General features: G+C 49.0%; 1 protein-coding gene across 5 annotated transcripts; it reads right to left on the bottom strand.

The window, feature by feature from the left end:
• Window positions 1-554: 554 nt before the first annotated feature.
• On the bottom strand, window positions 555-24,246 carry ADNP (activity dependent neuroprotector homeobox). Of its 5 annotated transcripts, none has more exons than XM_040079757.1 (8): window positions 24,205-24,246; window positions 19,681-19,808; window positions 14,261-14,413; window positions 12,955-13,000; window positions 11,613-11,919; window positions 7,540-7,652; window positions 6,446-6,538; window positions 555-4,612 (listed from the first exon to the last, which is right to left on the bottom strand). In XM_040079757.1, the coding sequence occupies exons 4-8, from the start codon at window positions 12,991-12,993 to the stop codon at window positions 1,484-1,486; spliced, it is 3,681 nt and encodes a 1,226-aa protein (XP_039935691.1). In that variant the 5' UTR covers window positions 12,994-13,000; window positions 14,261-14,413; window positions 19,681-19,808; window positions 24,205-24,246; the 3' UTR covers window positions 555-1,483. The 5 variants fall into 5 exon arrangements, with proteins under 5 accessions (XP_039935691.1, XP_039935688.1, XP_039935690.1 ...); XM_040079754.1 differs by having other exon boundaries at window positions 14,261-14,416; XM_040079756.2 differs by lacking the exon at window positions 24,205-24,246 and adding an exon at window positions 22,859-23,200 and having other exon boundaries at window positions 14,261-14,416.
• Window positions 24,247-24,559: the final 313 nt, after the last annotated feature.

Raw genomic sequence — 24,559 nt, forward strand, 5'->3', positions numbered from 1 at the left:
CACTGCACTGAGGAAGAGTTTTCCCCTCCTCAGGTCCCTGCACAGGGGCCACACCGCAGGCCTGGCCTGGCCAAGCCAAGCACAGCTCTGAACAAACTCAGTTTCAGCTCTTCTGGTGTTCAGTTTACGTTACCTTCCGGGCTGGCCCAGCCTTGAGCTCCTCCCTGTGGGAATGGTCAGCATTCCAAAGCTCTGCCCCTCTGGCCCAGTGCTCTGGACACACAGGGAAGGATTCTCCAGGCGACAGCAGATCTCCGTTCATCGAGGAATTCCCAGACCTCCTTTCCCCAGGAGGCAGAACAAGCAAACCAGTACAATGTTATTTATAACCGTGTTCTACGGCACCGAACAGGAACAACACACTGCGGCACAAGTTATTCTGGAGATTCTCAATAACCTGGAGGGAGATAAGTATTCAGTAAGTACTAAACAGAGAGGCCCCAGCAGGGCTGGGCAGCACTCTGCAAAACAGAGGCAAAAAAGAGAAGGAATAAATATGGGAAGGTGCGATTTACCAACCAGGAATGGAGCACTTGCATGTAATAAAGCAAATATTTACATTAAGCACAATACAGCAATTTATTTAGATGCTTAAATGAAGAATACAAAGGGAAATAAAGATCACGAAATTATACATACTACAACAGTGTGTCATATATTAGATGGTATAAATGAATACAACACCTTGTTGGTGTTAACTAAAGATAAAACTAAATATCCAAACCCAGCACTTTGTCTCAGTGTGCTGCTTCAACACAATACACTTTTATACAGATCTAAAAGGTGTCAAAATTAGTAGCTGCAAACTTGTTTCTTGCATGTGATTTTTCTTTTTTAGCTTAAAAGATTTCAGAAAATGGCTCTGAAATATGTTTGTCATCAGTTGTCATGTCAAGGATATTCAGAACAAGAAAATTCTATAATACAACAGAGCCCACATATATTTTTATGTCTCTGGCCTCTGGTTGGAGATTGTACAAGGTTATGTGCAAAAACTAAGTCTGTCAAAATTCTTACTAGAGCAGTCTCAAGCTTTGCTAGGGAAACTAGATACAGCATTTATTACACAGCAGGGCAACACTAAAAAAGAGAAACAGATCTATGATGGGTACACAAGAACAGTTCCATAAGCTTCACTTGAATAGGTCTAAAAGACTGTACAAATATACATTTCAACTATTCAGAATGATACATGAAAACTCCATTTCCCCAGAGTCTGCTATACAGGGCACCGGGTCGCCGGCACGGCGCTGCCGGAGAGGGGCCTCTTGGAAAGACACAACTCAACATGGACAAGGTGAAAGGAGGGTTGAAAATGCAGATCAAACAATCCTCTGCTTTTCTCCGTGTGCACTCTGGAGCCAGCAGCGTATCCGTTTTCACATTAGGTTACTGTGCTCATCCCCGCAGGGCCTCCCAGCCCCTGGGCCAGCAGAGCTGTCCGTGCCCCCGGGCAGGGCTGGGCAGGGCAGGGCAGGGCTGCTCACGCCTGCTGGCTGCTGAGCTCCACCCCGGGCAGGCTGCCGTGCATGGGCTCGGCCCCCACGGCCCCGAAGCCCTCGCCGTCCTCGCTGTCCATTGCGCTGCTCTGCCACTCCATCTGCTCGCTGGCCAGGCTCTCCTCCAGCTCGGAGGCGTTTTTCCATTGCGACTGGTCCTTGGACCAAAACCCTTCTACTTTTCCATAGGAACGATTCTTCCACTTTGACTGTTCTTCATCGCTTTCAGATCCTCCCCCCTTGGCCTCCACGGTGGGTTTACTGCTCCCGGCATCTTCGCTTTGGGAAGATTCATCTGTCCACACTTCTGGTTTTACCTCCAACGCGTTATCTTCGAAATCCGAAACCTGCTGGGACCCAGGCCCGCTTTCAGACTGGGAAGCTCCATCTTTCCATTCCACTGCATCATCCTGGTCATCCTGATCACCTTCACTGTCTGAAACGTCACCTACCAGTTTCGTTGGCTCTTCAGCAGCAATCATCTCTTCGTACTTGGAGCTCTCCTCTTGTTTTTGCTCAGCCTTCTCTGGAGGCTGTAACGTGTTTTCCTCCACGATTTCCTTGGCGATGCTGTCCTGGGGGTTCTGCGCTGTGCTGTCGGACGAGGCTTTCCCAGCGATGTCGGGGACGTGCTGGCCGAAGGGACTGCGGCTCTCGTTGTATTCCTCCTCTAGGTTTTCATAGCTGTCTGAGGAACTGTCATTGTCTTTTTCTAAGCTGATTTTTTTATCCACAGTCTTACTGACGTTGACCCTGGAATTCTTCTCGTCGTGATTTTCAAACAGCCATTCAGCATCAAAATCCATCTCGTGTTTGACTTTGTTCAGCTCTTTCATGTTGAAGCCCAGCAGCACCCCGGGTTTGTATTTTTCACAATCCCTAACACATTTCTTCCTTTTGTTGCTAAAGTGAGACGCGATATCCGATTTCCAGAGCCACAAACTGGCCGCCAGCTTTTCAATCTCTCTCCGAGTGGGGTAGGGCTGCTTATTGAAATACTTTGTAAGAAACGTTTTCCTGGCTTCGTACGAATCGTCTTCGTGACCTTTGGGGTCCAGTGCTAGAACTACTGGCTCTTCGGGCTTCTCCTCAAAGGCAGAGGGCGAGTCATCATCATCCATCTTCCTCTTCTTCATCAGGGGGAACTCCATGTGCTCGTAGGTGCGTTTGACGGGCGCGGCGGCGGGGGACTGGCCCAGCCGGGACGATGTCCCTTTGTCCTGCCCGTTCTGGGTCTTGCCCACGCCCCTGCAGTGCACCAGGTGCAGCGTTATGGTGGAGGCCGTCATGTTGCTCGTGTACACGCCCAAGCAGTGGATGCACTTGTAGGTCAGCTTCTTCTCCACGGGGTGAACCGTCTGAATCACCTGGTGCCTCTCCCGGAGGTGATGCGCCAGCGCGTCAGAGATGGGGCCTTTTAGGATTGAAAAGCACAGAGGACACAGAGTTTTCCCCACGTCTTTTTTGTAGGGCACTGCTGCTTGCGGAGAACTTTTGACGGGCACGTCAGATTTCTCCTGGATTTTGGGCTGCGGTTTTGGCGGGACCAGGGGGGTGTTCTGAGCGTGGTAAGCTACGGATTCGGCAGGAGCATCGCGCAGGTTGTAGGTGGTGACGAGGAGGTGTATGTTCGTGTGGCTGCCCTGCTGCAACGTCAAATCAAAGGTCAGGGTGGAGTCAGTTTTAGGTCCCATCTCCTCGTCCACGTGCACCATGCGCATGTGGGCAGCCATCTTCTCCACGTCGTTGAAGGTGGAGCGGCAGTAGGGGCAGGACAGCCCGTGGATCAGCATGTGATTGAGCAGCGTGTCCGTGGGCAGGTAGCGGTTACAGTAGAGACATTTGCTCGTGAAGTTGTGGATTTTCATGATATAGTTGGCCACCGCGGGCACCTTCTCGGCCTTGTGCTCCTTCTCGAAGTGGACGCTGTACACGTTTTCGGGGAACAGCTCGTTGCAGATCGTACAGATTTTCCACTTCTGCGTGGACGAGGTGTTGACAGCGGAGGGGCCTGTAGCAGCCACGGGGGATTTGGAGCCAGACTGACCCAGAGCTCTGGACGCCGCCTGGGACTGCGACAGCGACGTCTGTTTGAGCTGCGCCGACGACAGTGACGAGGAGTTGGCAGACTGCAGCGAGTACCTGGCTGAGGCCTGGGACCTCTGCTCCCCTCCCAGAGTGTAAGGCCTTCCATTGCCGCTCGCTGAGAACTGCTTCATGCTTTGCGATTGCTGGGAAAGAGAAACGGGCGCGTTGCCGCCGAGGCTGAGCCTCCCCCCTGGCTGACCCACGTAACTGGGGGGCACCGATTTAACCCCGTAATTGTTCTGCTGCAGGTGAACATTCGACATCATATTGACTCCCGCGGAATTTAACGTGGGCTTTGGTATAGTGAGTCTGTTCATCATCTGCTGTGACGAGAGCGAGCGAACGCTGCCAGCAGAGAGGGCGCCCATCCTCTGAGGGAGTCCCATAGGCTTTTTATCCTGGGGTTTGGGAGCTATTAGCATCAAAGGTTTAGATCTCGGAACCACTACGTTGGTGTGACCTATCATGGCCGTGACCTGGTATCCGATCCGTTCGTGGTCTTCGATCACGTGCTGGACTAAAGCTTCGTAGGATTTCGGCATGAAAAGGCATCGTTTGCAGTGGATACCCCCCTCCTCTCGGGCACTGGAGCTCAACGGAACTGCACCATTGAGGGACTTTTCACCTCCCTTGGCTATGTAAGGAGCAGCAACGTGCTGAAAATGTTCCCTGTAAATGTGCTTTCGAACGATTTCGTAGAGCGGGTCACGGTAAGTGCACTTCTTACAGTAATAAACAGCTTGTTCCACACTGTCAGCCTGCTTGGGTTTAAGGCTCTCGTGTTTGTTTTTATCTTTGAAAGTGCTGATGCCTCCACTCGGTGTACTGGCATTGGGAGCATGGAATATTTTAATGTGCGTTTCCAAAGTCTTTTTGTCCGCGTTGAAGGTACAGTAGGGGCAGTTGAGCAGGATCCTGTTCTCAAAGTCTTCGCTGTGAACATTCCGGAAGTGGCTTTTGTAGGCTGAAAAGAACTTCGAGGAGAAGGGACATGCACTGCAGCAAAAGGGCTTTGTCCGATAGTCCTTGAACAGAGAACAGAGCACAGACTAAATATTCAACAGCACTTCTCAGCAAAGTAACACCCATGATATTCTCTACACAACCTTTCTAAACAATACTCACGAGCCCCCCTGTGACTGTCCCAAGCCTTCAATTCCCCTCTCTCCCGTTTGTGGCCTGCAGATCAGGCCCTCAAAAGCTGATCACATGAACGTACACATGATGTGGTGAGTGCCAAGGGGTCTCTCCGGGGTTTAACCATCACCTTGGCAGGTGAGGCTGACTCAGAAGTGTCTTTCCCTATCAGACACGAAAAGCTTCCTCCCTGCAGCTGAGCTGCGAGAAAAGGTCCCTGTAAGCTCCTTTCTGGGGGAAGGCCAAGCAGGACTGTTTGAGGAAATGAGACTGCATCCAGAGGAGATACTGATCACCTGAATCCGCCAAACTTTATAGATGTAATATGGATCTATAACTCGAGCTATTTCAGTGTCTTTATCCATTACACACTTTAATAGCAAAGAGGGAATTCTAAACTTTTGTTTGGTGAACAAAAGGATTTAAGCTTACCAAGACACAGGCTATACAAGCCCTTAAAGCCAACAAGCCTCTTCCTTGTGATCAAAGCACAAACTTGATTTTTAAATCAATCTCAAATGAGGAACAAAAAGGAATTTGGGCATTCCACCCTTGCAGTTTGCCTGCAGCTTTTGTGCCATTTAACACGGTGCCAACGCAGCTCTTGTCAACTGCTATAGCACAGTGTGAAGTGCCACTGGCCTTAGGGACAGCCACAAGCAGCCTGGCACCTCAGGCGGGGTAACTCAGAGTTACAGGGATTCCTCCTGAGTGTCAGAACGAGTCCTGCGCACTGAGCTACACACAGTTGAGGGAGCTGGAGAGCTGCACTCTGCCTGTGCAGAACCAAGCTGGAACCTGCTCTGGCCACCTGCTGAAGCCTCACACTCCTGGTGGACAGGCCCCAACAAGCCAACCAACCAAGAGCTGTCACCTTTTATATTACAATTATTATTCTGGGTTAAAAGGGACATCAGTGTATTGCACGACAGTACTAAATGGTCATTTTCTGATTAACAGTAGGAATCCATCACGGGACAGGTCCCAGTTTCCCCTGAGAGCAGTACCTGAGCCCTGAGGTGCTCACACAGGGATTCCTTTGCAGAGGTTTCTGACCTGTCATGCTGGGGTGACTCTGTCCTGCAGCCCCAGCAGAGGCTGCTGCAGCTCACACCACGTGCTTGAACCAACAGCATCATTTCCTCCCTCCACTGCTGCCTCAACTCTCCTTTATTACTGGCTCAGAAACATCACAACAGCAGGACTTCCAGTGTCCCCGAGCTGCTGTGCAGAAATAGAAATGCCCAAAGCAGATGTGGGACACAGCCTGTGGGACCCAGGGCTGCACTGACAGCGACCCTGCACCGAGCAGCAGTGTCCAGTGAAACAGCTTCGGAGGGGATGGAAACCAGGAATAAAACATTTAAGGAAAGGTAAAAGACTCGCTGCCAGTTGTATAAAGTTGCTGATCCTTTGGCCAGAGGGCTGGTGAAATGATGCTAGGCTTGGGAACAGGAGGGAACGGGCTCCTAACGTGCAGCTGTTTGACTTGAGCAAGGACCCATCATCTCTGCAGTACTGGCCAGCCAGGCTCCTGAGATACACACCACAAACTACTTCACAAAACTAAGAAAAACGCAGGTGGCTTTTTGCTGTCCCTTGAGCTGCCGACACCTGAAAATCCCTGAGGAAAACTGCAGGAAAAGCTCTTGGCATGTCTGGGAAATGCCCTTCAGCACGGCCCATCTCCAGCCTCAGCGTCAACTGAAACTTTTACCAACCTGGTTTTTTGTAAGCGATGGGTCCCACAGTCCCACATCCTCCCATGTAGTGTTTTTCAAATAAAAGTCATTAGGTTCAAACTGCTTAAAATCCTGGAGAAGGGAAGATGGGAAGAGAGGACAGAGAGTCAGAAGCAAGGCCCAAGGGTTCCCTTAAGCAATCCCTGAGCACCCCTGCACCCTCCCAGGTGCTGCTTGCCAAGGCATCACTCAGAGCACTGGGGGAGTTTGGGGGGCACCTCCTGGGAGAGGGAGAGCTCTGAACATTTTCCACATCACAGAACACCTGCAGAACATCTTCACCACTCATCCTGACCAACCCAACACTGTAGTTACAAACTCATCTCATCCCAAAAGCAATCCTGGAGAAAAGTGTTCCCAAACTGATGTGTGGGTTTGGGGTTTTTCGGATGCTTTTTCTGGAGGTGGAGGTGTGGTATTTCTTTTGTTTGGCTTTTAATAAATTTCACACAGGAAGCTTTTGAAGTTGGACATGTGTGATGTCCAAGACACCCAATTCTTATTAAAAAATTATCTTATGAGGCATTTCTTCGGCATTTCACCTTTGGCATGAAGTCAGCAGCACATACAGAATCAAAAATAACACTTCCACTGAAATGAATACTGCAAGTAACATCGTCCCAGTTCAGAATTCTCCTCTTAAACGTGAGACTTGCTCTACAGATTCTGCAATTTTTCTTACATACCTCACTGAAATGCTATTTAAAGAGACACTGAAAGAACAGGCAAAGCCCCAGCGAAGGAGTTTGTCCAGGGGAGCAGCACAAACACCCTTCCCTCGCAGGAACTGATTCTGTAACTTCAGCACATGCTGCAGCACAAACACTTCCTGAAAACCTTTTCTGCCCCAACATCCCACACCATTCCTGGTTCTTCCAGCATTCCTGGATTTCAGTAGCCACTGATGTTTCTACAAGTGTTTAAAGGTACATTATACCTCAAATTTCTATTTAACTCCTAATTTGTGTGGAACCTAAACAGGTCCAAGAATAAATCATGGCATACACAAATACCTCCCTGTCCTCCTAACTCTGGAGCATTTTTGCTCTAACTCTTGCAGGCGCCATACTTACTTCTATATGTTCTTTACAGTATTCCAAACCAATGTCACTAAGTATTTTTTTCACAGTTTTCCGGGCCTTTCTTAAACTGCCAAGGTTGTTGACAGGAAGTTGGAACATAGTTTCTATTGGAAAAGAAGAGTAAGAGAAAAGGTTTAAGTCAAATGTGTTTTGTCTGACAGTGCCGCACTTTAAATTATCAGCAATTCTGCCTCATTCCCCCACAGAACTGGCAGCAGAGCTGTACCATTCCCTCACACTGCCCATGCAGAGGGCACCTCAAAACCAGCAACAAACTGATGGAACAACTGCTGCAGGAGCAATGGGCTGCCTCTGGAAACAACTTTCATTGCTTTGGAGTGTCTGTAGTTACCAAGTACTGAAGTACTTCAGAACTCAATTCTCTCCTGTGCAGTGTGTCCTAACTGATCTGAAAACTGGCAAACTGAGCTTCAAGGTTTGTGTCAGTCTTACAAGAGATCTCAGCATCTCTTCAATGATAAATATGCTTTTTGTATTCTGCTGTAGTTAGAGTAAGAAATTAATGCTGTTTCCTTCCTCTGCTGTACTCAGAGCTTTAACTGGTTGAAACTGTTTAGCAAACATTCTCCTAGGAAGAGGGGACCTGAAAGCTTGGTCAGATCCCTCCAGAGAGAAACCACTGGGAAAAGCACAAGAGATGGCTTAAACCTCTCTGTGTCCCTGGGAATTGTCAGCCTCCCTCCATCAGTGCCCACAGTTCCACTGGGCCGGGCTGGGGCTGCCCAGCTGAAGGGAATCCAACTCACAAACTGCTCTTTTCCTCTGCTCTAGCCATCCTCATCTGTACTGTAAAAACAATGTCTAACACAACCTAGAGCAAGCCAGGTCCCTTTTAAAGACATGAAAGGTGATTTCAGTGCTTCAGAAACACCTCCAGTCACGGCATGATCCCATTTTTCAGAAAAAACTCAGTGAAGCAGCTCAATCAAGTATGGTCAGGATTTGAATGAATATTTTCAAGTGAAATTCAAATCCAAGGAGATCATCAGAAATGTTATTCCCGGTGATTAACACAAACTGCAGAAAGAGCAGTGCAGGAACACAGTGCATAAAGCTCCTGGCAGGCTGGGCTGCTCTCCTCAAAACCCAAGTTCCCACCTGAAGAATGAACCCCTGTGCTTGCAAAGAAAAGCATTTTTGGTCTCATGACACAGCCAGAGTCAGTGCAGAGCTTGTCTTTAAGCACTGATCACTTGTACACCTGAGTCAGCCACAAGTCTCAAAATACTGCTTGATATCAAACAGCCGATTTCAAAATGCCACTGGACTTGTTCACCAAAGGAATCAAATGCTTTCTCTTAATTCCTGTGTTTAACACAGCTGAACATGCCACAGGTACCATGATATACAGAAACTCAAAGAAAGCCAATTATTTACAACTGCCTGAAACACCTCTGGTCTATCTGCAGCACCTTCCTGCCTCAGTCAAATTTTAAAGACATGAAATTCCCTAGATCTTCCTATCACCACCCATCCTAACAGAGGATAGTTAGATCTTCACACCTGAAACATGGAACTTTTAAATGTCAGCTTTTAACATCAACCTCACTTTGCAAGTTCTGCTGGATAGCTGAATCCAACTCACCTAATTGTAACAAAACCCCTCCTCCTCAGGCAAATACATTCATTTCATTTAGGAAATGTCTGACTACTTGATCATAGCGAGTGGAGAGCCAGATACAGTCTGATATTATTACAGGCTGTGACTACAACAAAAGCTTTTAGCATCTCTATCCATTTCTATTTACAGCAAATAACTCCAATTGTAATGTAAACATCACTCTGCTGGCATCTCCTTGGATGGGGACATAAAAGCAGTTGGGATTAAGCAGCCTCTCAAATAAACATCTAGGCGTTAATGCTGCTCTGGGAATAATGCATCCCTTATCTGACCAAAAGCTGGTGTTTAAGGGAAGACACCTGGAGCATCTCTGACCACATCAATCCACACTGAAGTGCTGGGTGGAACGAATAAATGACTGCTTAAAACCAACCCCAACAGTGCCCTGAACTAGGAATATCCACGGTGGATCTCCAGATGCCTCAGAAGGCAGATCCCAAAGCTCTCCCACGTCCAGTGTGTGTGTACATAGACTGCACCAGTCACAAGGAAATGGCAAAGGAAGCACAGTGACTGTGAGCAGGATCTGGAACCTTGCTTTGCCCTGTTTGTGCAGCTCCCAGCAGAAAAGACAAGCTATGAAAGAGCAGAAGATAACTAATTTAGAAGCACGGTACTCAAAGTTCTCATTTCACATTTGCAACAGTGAGGGCTTTCTTCACTCCATTCCTGGGGCAGTGCACAAGCCCTCCCTCTGATCTCAGCACTACTGTGACCCCAGAGAAGGTGTGCCCTTGGACACAGAAACACCAAACCCCCACAGCAGCCACATCACCAGAGGGGACAGAAAGCCTGCACCTGTCCCTGCACTGCAAGAGCTATTTCCATTTTAGTGCAACTGAAATCTTAATTCTCCACTGGCTCTTTTGTACTTTGGCCCTGGTCAGGAGCCCCCTCTGATGGCCCAGGTAAGAGGTGTTGGGATGTTCCTGCTCTGACCCAGGAAATGGGGGATCTTCCTTTGTGCAGCTTCACACCAACACAGCCCTTCCTTTTCCCTCCACTGAAACCTCCAGCCAATATTCCAGATGTGCCCCACTGTGCTACTGTCATACCTGGACATTATTCCGGGTGCTTCTTGCGCTTGGTTGATGTCTCAGCTTTGGTACAGAACAACCAAGCACAATGGATTTTTACTGTCACAGGCTGCAGAGTAAACAACCGTTTTCAACCAGAAGACCTAAAGAAATCATCTGGAGGAAGATGCGGCTGTGTAAAGGAACCACGACAGCCCCATTTTAGTTTTCTAGCAAACCTACTCTGCTTAACTGGAAATGCCACCATGTCCTGCCACTGCCAGGGAAGCCTCCCACGAGCAGCAGGCACAGAAGGTGGGGACCCTGAGCACTGCACTGAGCAGGAGCCTGCACTCAGCAGGGTGTGGGGACAGCATCACTGCGAAACGGCAAGTGAACACCAACCATGGAATGCCCGAGAGCTGTAAACAAACCCCCCTAGAGCCCAGTGCCTCTGATCTTGTTCAGGCACCCCAGAGCTGGCCAGGGCTCCTCACAGAGGCCACTCCAGCTAGCCCTCCTGCACTAAGGTAATTTCTTCAGTGGATCATCATGGACTGGCCTGGGTTTGAAGGAACATTAAAGCCCATCCAGTGCCACCCCTGCCATGGGCACGGACACCTTCCACCATCCCAGGCCGCTCCAAGCCCCATTGTCCAACCCGGCCTTGGACACTGCGGGGGACGGGCAGCCACAGCTTCTCTGGGATATCTCTACCAGGACCTCACGGGGAAGAGTTTCTTCTTAATGTCTTCTCATCTCTTCTTTTTTATCTATTGAGCTGAATGTTTCTTAAAAACAATTCATGAAATTTACACTTCCGTTCAACTTTTGCTAAATAAGTGACCTCAGAATAAAACTGTGGATGTGATTACAACCCTCTTATGAATGTTATTAAAAAGAATGAAATAAAGCATCAGTTTTACCTTCTCTTACGAGCACATGAGGTTGACCCCTCCCTTCCTAATGTTCTCATTTATTCCTATTATGAAGACTGAGAAAACCTGAGCTTTTTGGTGATCTGACAACCAGAATTACCAACTACAGTGTTGAACAAAGCATTAGGTGTGAACAAGTGTGCAAAACAGACATTTGTATAAGCAAGGTGCAAACCCAGCCTGTCCTGTCCCATCGTGACTGAGTTCAGACATCCTCAGCTCAATCTTGTCTTACTAAAATAATCAGCAGTGTAAGAACTCCAGTTCATTAAAGCAGATTTTAAATCAATTTTAAGCTAAATGATACTATATGCTGTTATTTCTGTGTATGCTTATAAAACACAACTGCTCTTCCTCAGTTTTCCCCTCTCCCCCTCATCATCCTCTGCTGCTTCACAAGGTCCATCCTTTCCGTGATTTCCCCCTCTCCTCCTCTCTTTGCTGGTTCTTGGCCTTCTTGGTCCTTACCTCGCTCATTTTCCCTCTTCTCCTCTTCCCTGTGCCAATTCATAGCGTCCACATTCTTTCGTCGTTCTCTCTCATCCTGTCTCCACCGCTTCTTGATATCTTTGTCCTTAACTTGCTCATTTTCTCTCCTCTTCTCATCATCCCTGTGCCATTTTATTGTTTCTGTATTTTTCTGCGGCTCCACGCTCCTTTTGAGATAGTCTTGTCGCCTCCTCCTCTTTTTTAACATATCCCTTTCCCTGGCACGAGCCTGCTTTTCTTTCTGGGAAAGAAAAGCTTTACGGGGCATCATGAGCTGCTGCTGTACCTGCAATAATATCGTATCCATGGAATAATGCACTCCAGACATGCACAACACCTCATTTGGAGCTCCACGCTCCACGCGCTCAGCCAAGGCAATGCCCTGCTCCTCCTGGGGCTGGCTCCGAGCGGGGTCCGGCCGGGCCGGGCCGGGCAGTGACCCCGGGAGCCCCGGCTGAGCAGTGGCAGCGGCGTTTCTGTCCCGTCCCTGCAGCTCCTCCTCCCCCAGAGCCTTTGGCAGCCCCTCGGCACTGCTGCTCCCGCTGAGGAACAGCCCGCGTGTGCACAGAGGTGTGAAGGGAACTCGGGGACCCTCAAACCTGTCTCCTCTCTTCCTGGAGAGATACATTTAATCCATTAATCCACATTAAAGGTGCTCATCCCAGGCCTCCACCTCCACCCAGCTGGGTGAAAATGGCTCTCTTGGCTGGGAGGAGGGATTAGGAGACAAGCCACAATCTGAAAAATTGTGTAAGCTTTGTTTCCTGGGGAAACCTGGCCAAAACATTTAACTGCAGTTAATGAAATAAGTCCTGACTCATCTACCCAGACTTCCTCCAAGTGTGTTGTGTCTTGCTATTCGCAGGAACAAAGGGGAAAAAAAGAGACAATTTACTTGGAGTTTCTGCTGACAGCATTCCTGAGGGATGGGGCTTCTTGGGGTCGGTGTTTGGAGGCTTGGGGCTTTTTGCTTCTAAAGAGGCGTCAATGGAGACTACACATAACAGGTTGTTTTTACTTTTGGTCATTGTAGTCACCGAACGCCTTCACTTTCAAATGTAACAGTGTTAATACCTGCAATTTTGAAACCATGGAAGAATTTATACCATTATTGATAACCTTTAAATATTTTTCTGAAATGGCAAACTGCAGTTGAAGGCCAGGTTTGAGATTTTTGGTTGGGTTTTTGTTAAGTTTTGAAGAAAGATTTGCAGAGGTCTAATCAAAATGAAAACTGCAGAAAGGACAAAATTACTAGATTACAATATTTAAGCAAAGCCTAAAACAAAATGAAACAAATGTACTTTTAAAATTTAGCTACCTTATGGAAAGCACTTGTTCCCAGCATGCAATACTCCATCTTTTTCCTACAGAAAAAGCAATGTTTCAAACCCTTATTCTAAAAGCTGCTCCTTTCCCCTACAATACACCCCACCCTGCACACTTAAACCCTCTGCTCTGGTCCATGGCCTTTGTTAGGGCTGTTTCATGATCCCATGGCTTTCATTCCAATAATTCAACCCCAAATTTCTTAATATGCATAATAATGCTAAAAGGGAAGGGCTGCAGCAGAGTCAAACACCATAATCAAAAAAATTCATGCAGTGTGGTAACACATTAGTATTTAAATTCAGATTATGCTAAAAATTACTTCATTAAAAGGGTAGCTCTGTACCAGACAGCCTGGGATTGGGTATTACATATTTCTCAGTAACAGTTGGCATTAAAATCAAAAAGCAACGGGAACCCAGGATCAGCATCCTCAGCACAACCCAGACACTGCAAATCTGTACCATAGTTTCAGTTCTCTGTGGGCTGGGTGCCAGGACATTACTGCTGTTTACTAGAGCAAACTTAACTCATTAACTTTGTTAATGTACATTATCATTACAATTTTATCAGTAACCTGGTTCAATTTCAATAACAATAACATGAAGTAAATTGCAAGTGAAACACATCATGCAAACAATTCTCCCTCCCCCACCCAAGGCAAGTACCAGCCTTTCAACCTGTCATTGCTGTATTTTCTTTCATTTGTTTTTGAATGGTTTGTTGTCGGGGGTTTCTTCCCCTTTGGTTTTATCTTTTCACAGGATTCTCCCCTCCCTTTATACAGCCCACTTTGACTGATCAGTTTATAGACAAATGAGAGAAAGCACCTTAATAAAGAACATTTCAGCTGAATATCCAAAACCAAACATTTCACTTGATATTTAAATAAGACGTCATATTCCAAGGAATAACTTAAAGGGACATCCAACTTAAACTGCAGATCTCCGAACTTCCCTATCCCAAGTCAGAGGGTTTCCCCCAGTCTGTTTAGCATTTCAGAGTCATCTCTGCTGCAGTCTAAACCAGCTTTCACTTTCACCTCTGATGGTTTTAAACCGACAGAAGAGGGAAAATTTTAAACCAGGAAACCAATTCATCTGCAGCGAAACTGCCAGTGATTGAACCCAAATCCCCCAAACCTCTCAGTTTTTCTAGAGTCCAAGTTGGTGTTCCTTTAAGTTCAAAACACCCAAACCTCAGAAGTGAACAGTCAGAACTATCCTTGCAACTACTTTTTGCCCAAATGAAGATCATCACTCTCCCCATCTCTGCAGTATTTCTGATGAGGCATTTACCTCCAAAATGAATGGTGCTTGGGCGTCCCAGACTCATTGGACAAGTTTCAAGCACAAGCCTCCAAAGCCAATTCTCCTTGCAGAAGTGTGTTACAGGGCTGTGTTACACCCCCGGGGGAGCCCAGAGCCCGGGCACCGAGGAAGGCTCATACCCTGCTGAGAAAACAGAGAGCAGAGACAAGAGAGAAGAGATGTGATAAGGGCACTCTCACACTGACAGGTACAAACCCCAGCCCCGTGCCTCTGCTGGGGCTGCAGGGCAGCTGTGCTGCAGGTCTGAGCAGGTGTGTGCTCCAACAAGCGATTCTGCTGGGGGATGCTGCCCGAGGAACGCTGCGGAGCTCAGATTTCAGCTCAGGTACCCAGTTCAGAAACCCAGCAGTGCAGAGCCCGGGAATGCTCCTCCTCACGCTCCATCCACCCTCTGCAGTGCCATGTGCTCCTCAGCTGAGCTGTCAGCACCACAGCACAGCTGCACCTGGGGGCCTCGGCGACGCTGCCACCATCCCCAACACTTCCTTGGAGGTTCCCATACACCTTGGAGATGTCCCACCTTCCGTGAAAATGGGACAGCAAACAGGTGACACGGCCTTCAGCCACAGCCCTGGGGACACACAGTCCTCTGGAAAGCACTCAGATTGAATCTGGCAGAGGATGGGAAGTTCGGGGGAATTGCAAGACTGATCCTTCTTCAGCTGACATCACCCACGGATAGAAAACCAGTCTTGCACAGACTGGAAACACAACGCATTAGAACCATGAAATCTGAAACTACCAAATCAAAAGTTTATAAAAGCAAAACTTGTTGAGTCATTAATAATTACTCTGCCAGGGAATAAGGCAATATAAATTGTTAGATTTTAATCTCTTGATTATTCAGATAGAACATCCACAGCCTGAAGTACTGAGTGCTTTTCTTTGGCAAATACACTTCCAACACAAGACACTACAACATTTTAAGAAATTAAAGACAACATGCTTAAAATACTTCACGTGACAGCAAAACTGAACACTGGAATGTTGCATGTGCTCTGACAGGAGCATCACCCATACCTTCAGCCATGCAAGGATGGATGATGGGTTATCTTGTTTTTTGTGTTTGGGATCAGTTTCTGACTAGAAGACAGACCGTCCCTGTGTGTCAAGAAGTCCAAATGAACTCTCTCCCAGGGAGTCCTCCCTGCAGCAGACACACTTCTGGGTGAGGACCCATCAGCCTCAAGAGCAGATCAGAGGCAATTACTGCATCAGGCTGATGATACTGAGCTCAGGGAAGTACTTCATCCCATGCTGGGTCTCCCAAACACTGAGGATCATTTCTGTGTGCTGCTGACAAGGATCCCCAAGCATCTGGCATGTTTCTTACTTTATGTCATCCAAATTCCTTTGATTTTAGCCAATATTTCGCCAGTATTTCAAGCTGAAGAAGTTACTGGTTTATACCCGACGGCCCAACACAGAATCACACACCAGAGCTGGCAGCAGCTCCGTGTTCCCGGGCGAGATGAAACAAGACTTGGTTTCTCGATATTTTTATTTCCCTACTGCAACTGCTTTTGAAACAAAGTAACAATTTGTCCAGCAAAGTGCCTTTTATAGGCAGCCATTAAACAGATTTGCAGAGAAGGCTGGTAATGCTACACTGAGTGAAACCTCTAAAATACAGGGAAAATATGCAAGAAAATGAACCTGCGGTTCCCACAGCAACAGAAAAGCTGCATTTCTGTGTATACAGGTTAAATGATGCTCTCTGGTGTGATGCTGTAGAATATTCTATATTCACATGAGGACAGCGATGGCCTGGCCCTGGGACTCGGACCTGACGATTCCAGGACAGCTGAGTAAGGAACAGGGACAGCCAGGAATCACAAAGTTATCTCAGGGAAGAGTGAGCAAGTGAGACAAAAAAGGAGGAGAATTATCAGAGAGAAGAGAGAATTTGGGAGAACAGAAACTACTGAGAGCTTCCTTGAAAGTGAGAGCTGCAATTAATTCTCTCCTCCCTGTACCGAGTGATTGAAGAGTCCATTCCAACACACCTCTCACTGGCTGACATTGAGCATTTTCACTTTCTCCCCCTGGACTCTTCCCTTTCCTCCTTATTTAAGCATTTCTGGCCTAGTTTTGTGAGGGCTGTGCACCCACACTCCTGCGAAGGTAATGAGATTTGCAGTTCAGCAGCACATCCGAAATGCCAGACAAGCGAGGGCTCCTCTTACAATCCGCTATAGCCCTGGAGGGAGCCTGTTCTGTAACAGCGACATCTCCAACCGAGAGCACCTCCCCAGCCTGGCCCCCGAGCCACCTGCAGAGGGGATCTGGGTGCAGAGCCAGCCCTCCTGCTCGGGTCTGTACCCAAAACAGGACAGGGCACATGAAAGAACAATCTACACAAACCCTCTGAAAAGCTCAGCTTTAAAAGTGAGATTATCCAACTGACAGAAATCCCCAGCTGCAGGTTTGCTACCTGGCCAAAGCACGGTAACACCAGAGCCATGCTGTGCACAGGACACACTCCAGCTCTCCCCCACAGGCAAACGGGCAATTTGTTAACAGCCCTTTGTCAAAAAGCCAAGGATTTAAAAATATTAAAAACCACTTCAGAGATTAGATCAGCAACTTCCAAAACCATTTTCAAGTAGTGTGTCAAAACAAAAGGACCATTTCACACCACTTCTCAGGGCACCCTACACAAACATGGCCTCAGGAGAGAAGTCCATCTAAAATGTGGTACTGGAGAAAACCATTTTATCCTTGGGAGGAAATTCTGAGCCTAAAAATTTTTAACATCCCGTTTCAGTGGTTACAGGCAATTTTCAGCAAAGGTTTACGAAACTCTGGTTCATACCTTTTGGTTTGGGCTTGCTGCCTAGCCTCAGCCTGACTGTTGCATAAAGAACTCCCAACTTCCCATCCAAGGAAGAACTATGGAAGGCAGTTGTAGTGAAAGGGATCAGTAAGGCTGATATGCCTCAGTCTCCAGTCATTCTTTATTTAAGGGCTAAAAAAGCACCTTCTGCAGCCCCGCAGACAGGGATCTCCTAAGTCATTCACACACTTCTCGTTCTTGCTCAATTTCTGGAATTTTCCACTGGAGCCCGAAGCTCCATCTGGTGGGTGTGGACACTCACTGCAAAACTGAGCGGGAATTAACTGTTTCCTCCTCAACTTCACCTCAGCAGGAGGAGCGCCGGGCACTGTGGAATCTCTATGCCCCGATGTGAAACACAAAATGGTCACATTCTGATTGCTCTGGGAACCACAACTCCTTATTTCTGTCCTGATGAACAACCTGCTTCCCTCGGCACTGCTGGGAACTCCTGGTGGGTTTCTGATTTTGATGATGCAGGCTGAGGTATGTTAAAGAATGCTGGTAGCTGTAGTTCAATGTTTTCTGACGGATCTTTTCAACATACAGGATAAAGGCCACAGCAACTCTGGAAACCTCTGTAGCATGAAAAGCACTTTGAAATCAGGGCACAGGAAATCCTGAATTACAGGCACTCACAGCTCCAGAATTAGGCTTGCACACTTCCTGACATCTTAGGGAATATCTTTTGTGACTGTTCAAGGCCTCCACAGATAAATGTTTATATGCACACGACATGGGCAGTTAAATCAATATTCAATACACATCCTCAGTGTGAGAGCCAGGCTTGTTCAGGGCTATTTCTAAAAGATTTTGGTGTGAAATGCAATAAAGCCTGCACATCTTGCAGAAATTTGAAATCGAGACTGGAGATCATTGAAGCACAAAGGATATTATTTGCTTACACCATGATATCCACACTTCAGTGATCAGGAAAAAAGGCTGCATGAATATTCCCCACAATTCCAAAAAAATCCACATCTAGATTGTAGCTAAGCATGAACAATCCCAGAGTAAAAATAATTTTGTAAATAGAAGCATGATTAATGAATGAGCAGTTACCATTTAAATTAAATCAAGAACCATCTTAAAATTTTCAATCCAAAGCTCACAAAAACATTCGTGTAATTAAACAAAGCAGCACAGTGGTTGCTGTAAAATGTGCAAGAACAAAGCAAATAATCAATATACATGTAATTTATGACTGGATTACACTGACTGGAAAACTGCAGCCAGATTAGACTGCAAGCGAAAACGGTCCCCTGCCCTCTGTGTCGTGTTTCCTGACATCAGCACCGTGTCAACAGCCACAGAGAGCCCTGATGCACCCAGAGCAGCGGTCTGGGGCAGGGCAGCTCCTTCCCTCACCCAAAGAGCCCGGTCTGGGGCAGGGCAGCTCCTTCCCTCACCCAAAGAGCCCGGTCTGGGGCAGAGCAGCTCCTTCCCTCACCCAAAGAGCCCGGTCTGGGGCAGGGCAGCTCCTTCCCTCACCCAAAGAGCCCGGTCTGGGGCAGGGCAGCTCCTTCCCTCACCCAAAGAGCCCGGTCTGGGGCAGGGCAGCTCCTTCCTTCACCCAAAGAGCCCGGTCTGGGGCAGGGCAGCTCCTTCCCTCACCCAAACATTGCTGCTGGGCCCTGGCCAAGCCCTGGGGCAGCAGGAAACAGCTCCAGCCTTGCCCTGGCAGCTCCCACACACTCACACACAGATACACACACTCAGACAGGCACAGATACACACAGACACTCAGGCACAGATATACACACACAACGCACACACACACTCACAGACAGGCACAGATACACACAGACACTCAGACAGGCACAGATACACAAGGACACTCAGGCACAGATATACACACACAGCACACACACACTCACAGACAGGCACAGATACACACAGACACTCAGGCACAGATACACACACACACTCAGACAGGCACAGATACACAAGGACACTCAGGCACAGATATACACACACAACGCACACACACACTCACAGACAGGCACAGATACACACAGACACTCAGAAAGGCACAGATACACACACACACTCACAGACAGGCACAGATACACACACACACTCACAGGCACAGATACACAAGGACACTCAGGCACAGATATACACACACAACGCACACACACACTCACAGACAGGCACAGATGCACACTCAGACAACACACACACACTCAGGTATTCACACCCAGAGCGCCGAGCAGCCCTGCTGTGCCCTCAGCAGCCACAGGCACGGCTGTGTGGAGGGGCAGCACAAACCAGCACACAAAAGAGCACACCAATACTTTCCCCAGCTCATCCAAAGCCCCGCCAATCCATGCTGTCTCAGACAGCAGATCCAGCAGATACTGGAGGGATCTCGCCAACTGGCTGCATCTGAGTTTTCCGAGGGTAAAAATAGGCACTGAAGGAGGCTGGTGCTGCTTGTTTTCCCTCGCCTTACACTTCACACACGCGAGGCACAAATGCTGCCATTACAACACGGGAGAAACGCTGTAAACAAGAGCTTCAGATCAGTCTTACACTGCACATTTCTTACCTCTCTCCCTTTCTGTCTAAGCACAGCTCCCAAGGGCTCCAATCCCTGCCTAGGTTCCAGCGTTAGTCCAGTCCACCTCAGCTACTGCTGTCTTCCATCTGCCTCAGGAACCTCTGATAGGCAAAGGGCTTCACAGCAGCAGCAATGGGGAAACAAAACAAAAGAGAAGATCACAAACTTGAGTTTGGCTAATTAGGTGATAAAAAGCATTTTAAGATCACTATCTTGCCCACTTAGATTTCCAGAGCCATTTTGTCCCCTTACTGTTGATGCTACGAAGCTGCATCACCAACAGCTCCCTTGGCCCAGCTGCAGCACGAGCACAAACTGAGATCCCGAGTCCCATCACAAATCACTGCACAGCAGAGGGAGAACAGGGTGAAAGAAAGCATTGCCTGAGACCCAGGAGAGGAGCTGGGGCAGGGAAGAAACAGCCAACAGTGAAGGCAGGCTCGAGAGCAGGCCCTCTCCTCCACCTGCAGGACTGGAGGAGTTGGAGTGCTCCCTCACACAGCTGCTCGCACAGTTGCTTTATTTTTGTTTCCTGTAAATTGTTTTAGATACTACTTGAGAAGTAGATATTAAATGAAATATTTTTGCCATGTGATCTGCATATATCTGCAGGTGTGATGTGTCCACAGGGTCAACTACACAGGCCTTGGACTCACCAGCCACTCCCGGTTTACATCTAAGTAATCTTTAATGCCACCTTAAAAAAACCACCCAAAACAGTAAGGATATAAATGGTGGTAACTGAAAGTGACTCACTGCAGGAAAAATGGTATTTACTCCATTCTTACTCCAAACCATCAACCCTCATTCACATTCAAGAGCACTACAGAGCAATCAGAGACACTAAATACAAGTTCCTGTTTGCCTTTTGACACCAGAGCTGCAGTGAAGCTCTGAACAACCCAGTTCTTGCCTTGAGGCACATGGCCCTCAGGTAGATAAACAACAGTTACACCCTCTCCAAGAAGCCTTTATTCAAATCTGGAACACCCGTTTGGTTTTTAAACCACACCTAAGTTCTTCCTGAAAGCTCAAAAGGAACAGGCCAATTTGGCCATCCTGCCTAGGAAAGCAAGCGCATTCTTCCCAAATGTGTCAGGTGAGGCAAAATAAACCTCCCGCACATACTGAAGGTACAGGATTTATTTTAAATAAAACTAAATTAACATCAACAAGGGTTCTTTTTCTTCCAATGCAAAGAGACTCAGAGCAGCACCTTTCATTGTCATCTCCACCTCTTACACTATCAAGAAACACCTCTAGCAACAGATTTATTTATATGAGCAGAACTATTTCCACATTAAAATTATCCTGTTACAGTTCTGTTCATAGGAACCATACCCTATATATATTTATACACACAAATCTGGGCGCAGAGCAGCTCTTGACTCAGTATAACAAAATAACCGGTGTGATGCTTGTTTAGATACAGGCCAGCATAGTCAGCTGTTGCCTTTTTAAACAGGCGTGTCGCACACATCTTAAAGAAAATAATCCCACTAAAAGCAGCATTAGTAATATACAAACTCAGCTGAACTAACTACTTTTAAAAATCCCTCAATTTTGCCCATGCAGGTAGAGCAGCTCCACCGGCACCTGTGAAAGGACTCAGTGAGCAGCTGCAGCCCCAGAGCTGTTCCCTGCCTCTCCTGGCACCTCTCCTACAGTCTTTAGACTGGCCCTCCTCAGATCTGACACTGCTTTGTTCATTCCCAACGGAATTTTGTCTCCCTTAAACATCTCAAGTAGTGGAGCAAAGATAACTTCCCCTTTCTGAAAACAAACCCCACAAAAACCACCCCAATACGTTTCCTATTAAGCTGCTAAATCTTATTTGCAGCTACCTCAAAAGAAACACATTAACCCAGGAGCACCGTCTTTGATTCCACAAAATCACTTGTTTCAATTTCTTTCTTTGCATCAATCAAATCAGCTGCCATCTTAATAACAAGCCATAAAATATACATTTGGATTGTATGACTTATGACTACTGATAAGATTCCGATATGCTTCCGTATTCCAGGAATCCTACCGTAAACTTCCATGTTTACCTTCAGTATTTATGTTTTTACAGAGTGGTAAAGCTGACTGGGAATAATTACCCATTATTCACCCTGCAGTGTGTGAGCAGCACAACTCACCTGCCCCAGAACGCTGTCCTGCATTTCCCTAGAGCTCACAGCGAGCTCAGAACAGCACAGGGCAGCACCAATAAATGAGAGTTCACACTTTACCCACAGGCTGCGGCAATAACGGGGACCTGCGTCAGTGACGGGGAGCACTTCTGCCCTGCACACACAGAAAACCCACCAAGTTCCTCCTCTCAGCCTGAGGAGCACACGCACCTTCCTGGGCGCTGTGTTTGTGCAGCTGATGCCTAACACCGCAGGGCATGAACTTTCCTAAACAGTCAGGAAGTTCCTCTCCTGGGAAGACTTTTCATTCCCAACACTCGGCAAAGGAGTCACCTTTCACCTTCCTCATCTCCTGCACATCCACAGCATCCACCTCCCACAGCCTAACACACAAGCGAACCTCAGGCTCTTCATGACAACACACCCTGAAGCATAAATAGCGGTAACTGAAAGAGGTGCCTTCTACAAACCTGTCTGATGGACCAGCACTTCAATTCAAAACAGAAAAATTCATTTTAGTAATGGCGCACTAAAACTGTATCAGTTTTCAGTGATCTCAGAGATGTCCCCTGGGAGCACCTCATGTCTGCTGGATACCAAAGAGTCACTCTCAAATGCTAAATAAGAAATAATACTAAGTTGAGCAAAGGGCAGCCAACCATCAAAAACAGTGCAAAAACATCTAGCTTAGGATCACTTTTGGAGAACAAGTTATTAGTTGTGTGTCAAAAAGAACAACTCTATTTAGACTGAAGTTGGAATATTTGCTGTAATAATCTTCAGAAAAGGTAACCATTATGTTACAACCCATCAGCATCTGGTGCAATTCTCTTAAAAGCAGGTTGTTTCTCTTCTGTTGTCTCTTTTAAGATTTCAGCACATATCATGGTAGATGTCCATCTCCTGATATCAAATTACTGCCCAACATCTGCAACTGCACATGTGCAAAGGAACCAAGCTTTGGTTTGTTATTAAAAACAGAAAAAAAAGGGCTTTTCTGTTTCTTAAGCAGGCTGATCCATCCTTCTCACCTAAAAGGATGACAACTTGTGATTATGAGTTCACGGAGTCCTGAAGTGAAAGTTTTCCCAAGTAGAAGACCCTGCAGGAGGGAGCACTGCTGGGGCACACAGGGCTGAGCTACACAGCAGCCAGCTAAGGTCGGTCCACGCTACCCTGACAGGCAGGAATCCTCTGCCTCCAAACAGAAACAGAAAATACCAGCAAAAAATAAACACAGCTAGGGAAAACCCCACAACTTGAGAGAAACGGGGATTTCTCTACAAGGAAAGCAAACCTCTTTGACACCTACCAAATGGATTAAACAACACCCAACAAACAACAACCATCAACACCTGGGAGCGCACAGTTCCGAGGGCTCTGCCCCGTGGTCCCAGACAAAGCCCCTCGAGGCTCACCCCGCACCGGGGGGGTTTCGGGGGCTGCACCCACGTGCCCAGAGCTGGGATAGCCACCGTCCCTGCGAGCCGGGCCCGAGCCGTGACAGGAGCCGGCCCGAGCCGTGACAGGAGCCGTGACAGGAGCCGTGACACGGGCCAGGCCCGACCCGCCCGTTCCCTGCCGGTGCCCCGGGCCGTGCCCCCCCCCCGCCGCAGCGGTGCCCGCCGCGCAGGGCGCCCCCTGCCGGCTGCCGCCGCGCAGCGCCCCGGCCGGGCTGCGGCGGATTTCGGGGGGGCCGGGGTGTCACACCCGCGGCCGCTGCCGGGAGGCACCGGGGGTGCGCGGACACCCCGGCACCGGGAACGCACTGCCACTCGTTCCGGAGCCGCCGCCCGGGCTGCAGCCGCCGGGGGAAGAGGGTGCGTGGCACCGGGGTATCCGTTCGGCGCGGCCGCGAGGCTCCGGGTTTGGTGTCCCCCGCCTTTGTCTGAGGAACCGGCGCCGGTAACCGTAGCCCGGGGCAGGGATGGGTGAGGCAACGCCGCTGCATCCCGCAGATGCGGCTCGGGATGGCAGCGGTGGATCCCGCCTTTTCCCGCGGCCAGGGACCCCTCGGCTGCTCCCATTCATCGCGCCGCTCCAGCACCAACTCCGCCTGCGGGGCCCGGTGCGGCCGCACACCGGGATGTGGGACCCGGCCGGCGGCTGGCGGTCCCGCTCCCTCGGGCTGCCGGGACACGTCCGTGCGGGGAAGGGAGGCGTCCGGGGCCGGCGGCGGGGAGGGAGCAGCGCCGCGGTGCCCGCAGCCGCCGGGGCTCCTCAACATGTGTGCGGGCGGGGAGGGGCCGCTGCCGGCTCCGCACGCCCGGTGCGGCGGGCAGGGCGGCGGGCACGGCGCGGGATGCCCGGGGGAGGGAGGGGGCGGTCGGGCGCCGTCCCCGCCCGGGTCGCACCGCGAACCCGCGCTCGCACCTACCTGACCGGGCTCTCTTCGCAGCGAGGGCGGGCTGGGGCGGGGGGGTAGGGGGGGGGAGGGGGCCGCCGGACCCTCCCCGGCGCCGCCTGGTCCCGGGGCGGGCGGGCGGAGCGGAGCCGCCGGCGGCGCGGGGGAGACAAAGGGGGAAATGACGGGGGGGGTGCAGTGTGCGGGGCGGGCGGTGCGGAGCGGCCTCGGGGGCGGGGGCGGCGGTCACTGGGCCGGGTGCCCGGGGCGGGGGCGCGGGCGGGGGCAGCGCCCGGGCCCCTCAGACAATACAGCCGGGTCCCGCTGCCCAGAGCCTGCCCGGGCCAAGATGGCGGCCGAGAAAGAGCGGAAGTGACGCCAGACCCTC

The sequence above is a fragment of the Hirundo rustica genome, chromosome 16 (assembly GCF_015227805.2).
Source record: "Hirundo rustica isolate bHirRus1 chromosome 16, bHirRus1.pri.v3, whole genome shotgun sequence".
NCBI classification, from domain to species: domain Eukaryota; kingdom Metazoa; phylum Chordata; class Aves; order Passeriformes; family Hirundinidae; genus Hirundo; species Hirundo rustica.

Bases quoted from the DNA above. Each gene is read 5' to 3' on its own strand.
- ADNP (XM_040079757.1), bottom strand. From the start codon at position 12,993: ATGGAGTATTGCATGCTGGGAACAAGTGCTTTCCATAAG. The intron at 7,653-11,612 runs GTAAGGACCAAG...CTTTTCCAATAG, and splicing joins GAAGAGGGAAAATGAGCGAG to AAACTATGTTCCAACTTCCT. The intron at 4,613-6,445 runs GTTGGTAAAAGT...TCTCTGTTCAAG, and splicing joins CATCGCTTACAAAAAACCAG to GACTATCGGACAAAGCCCTT.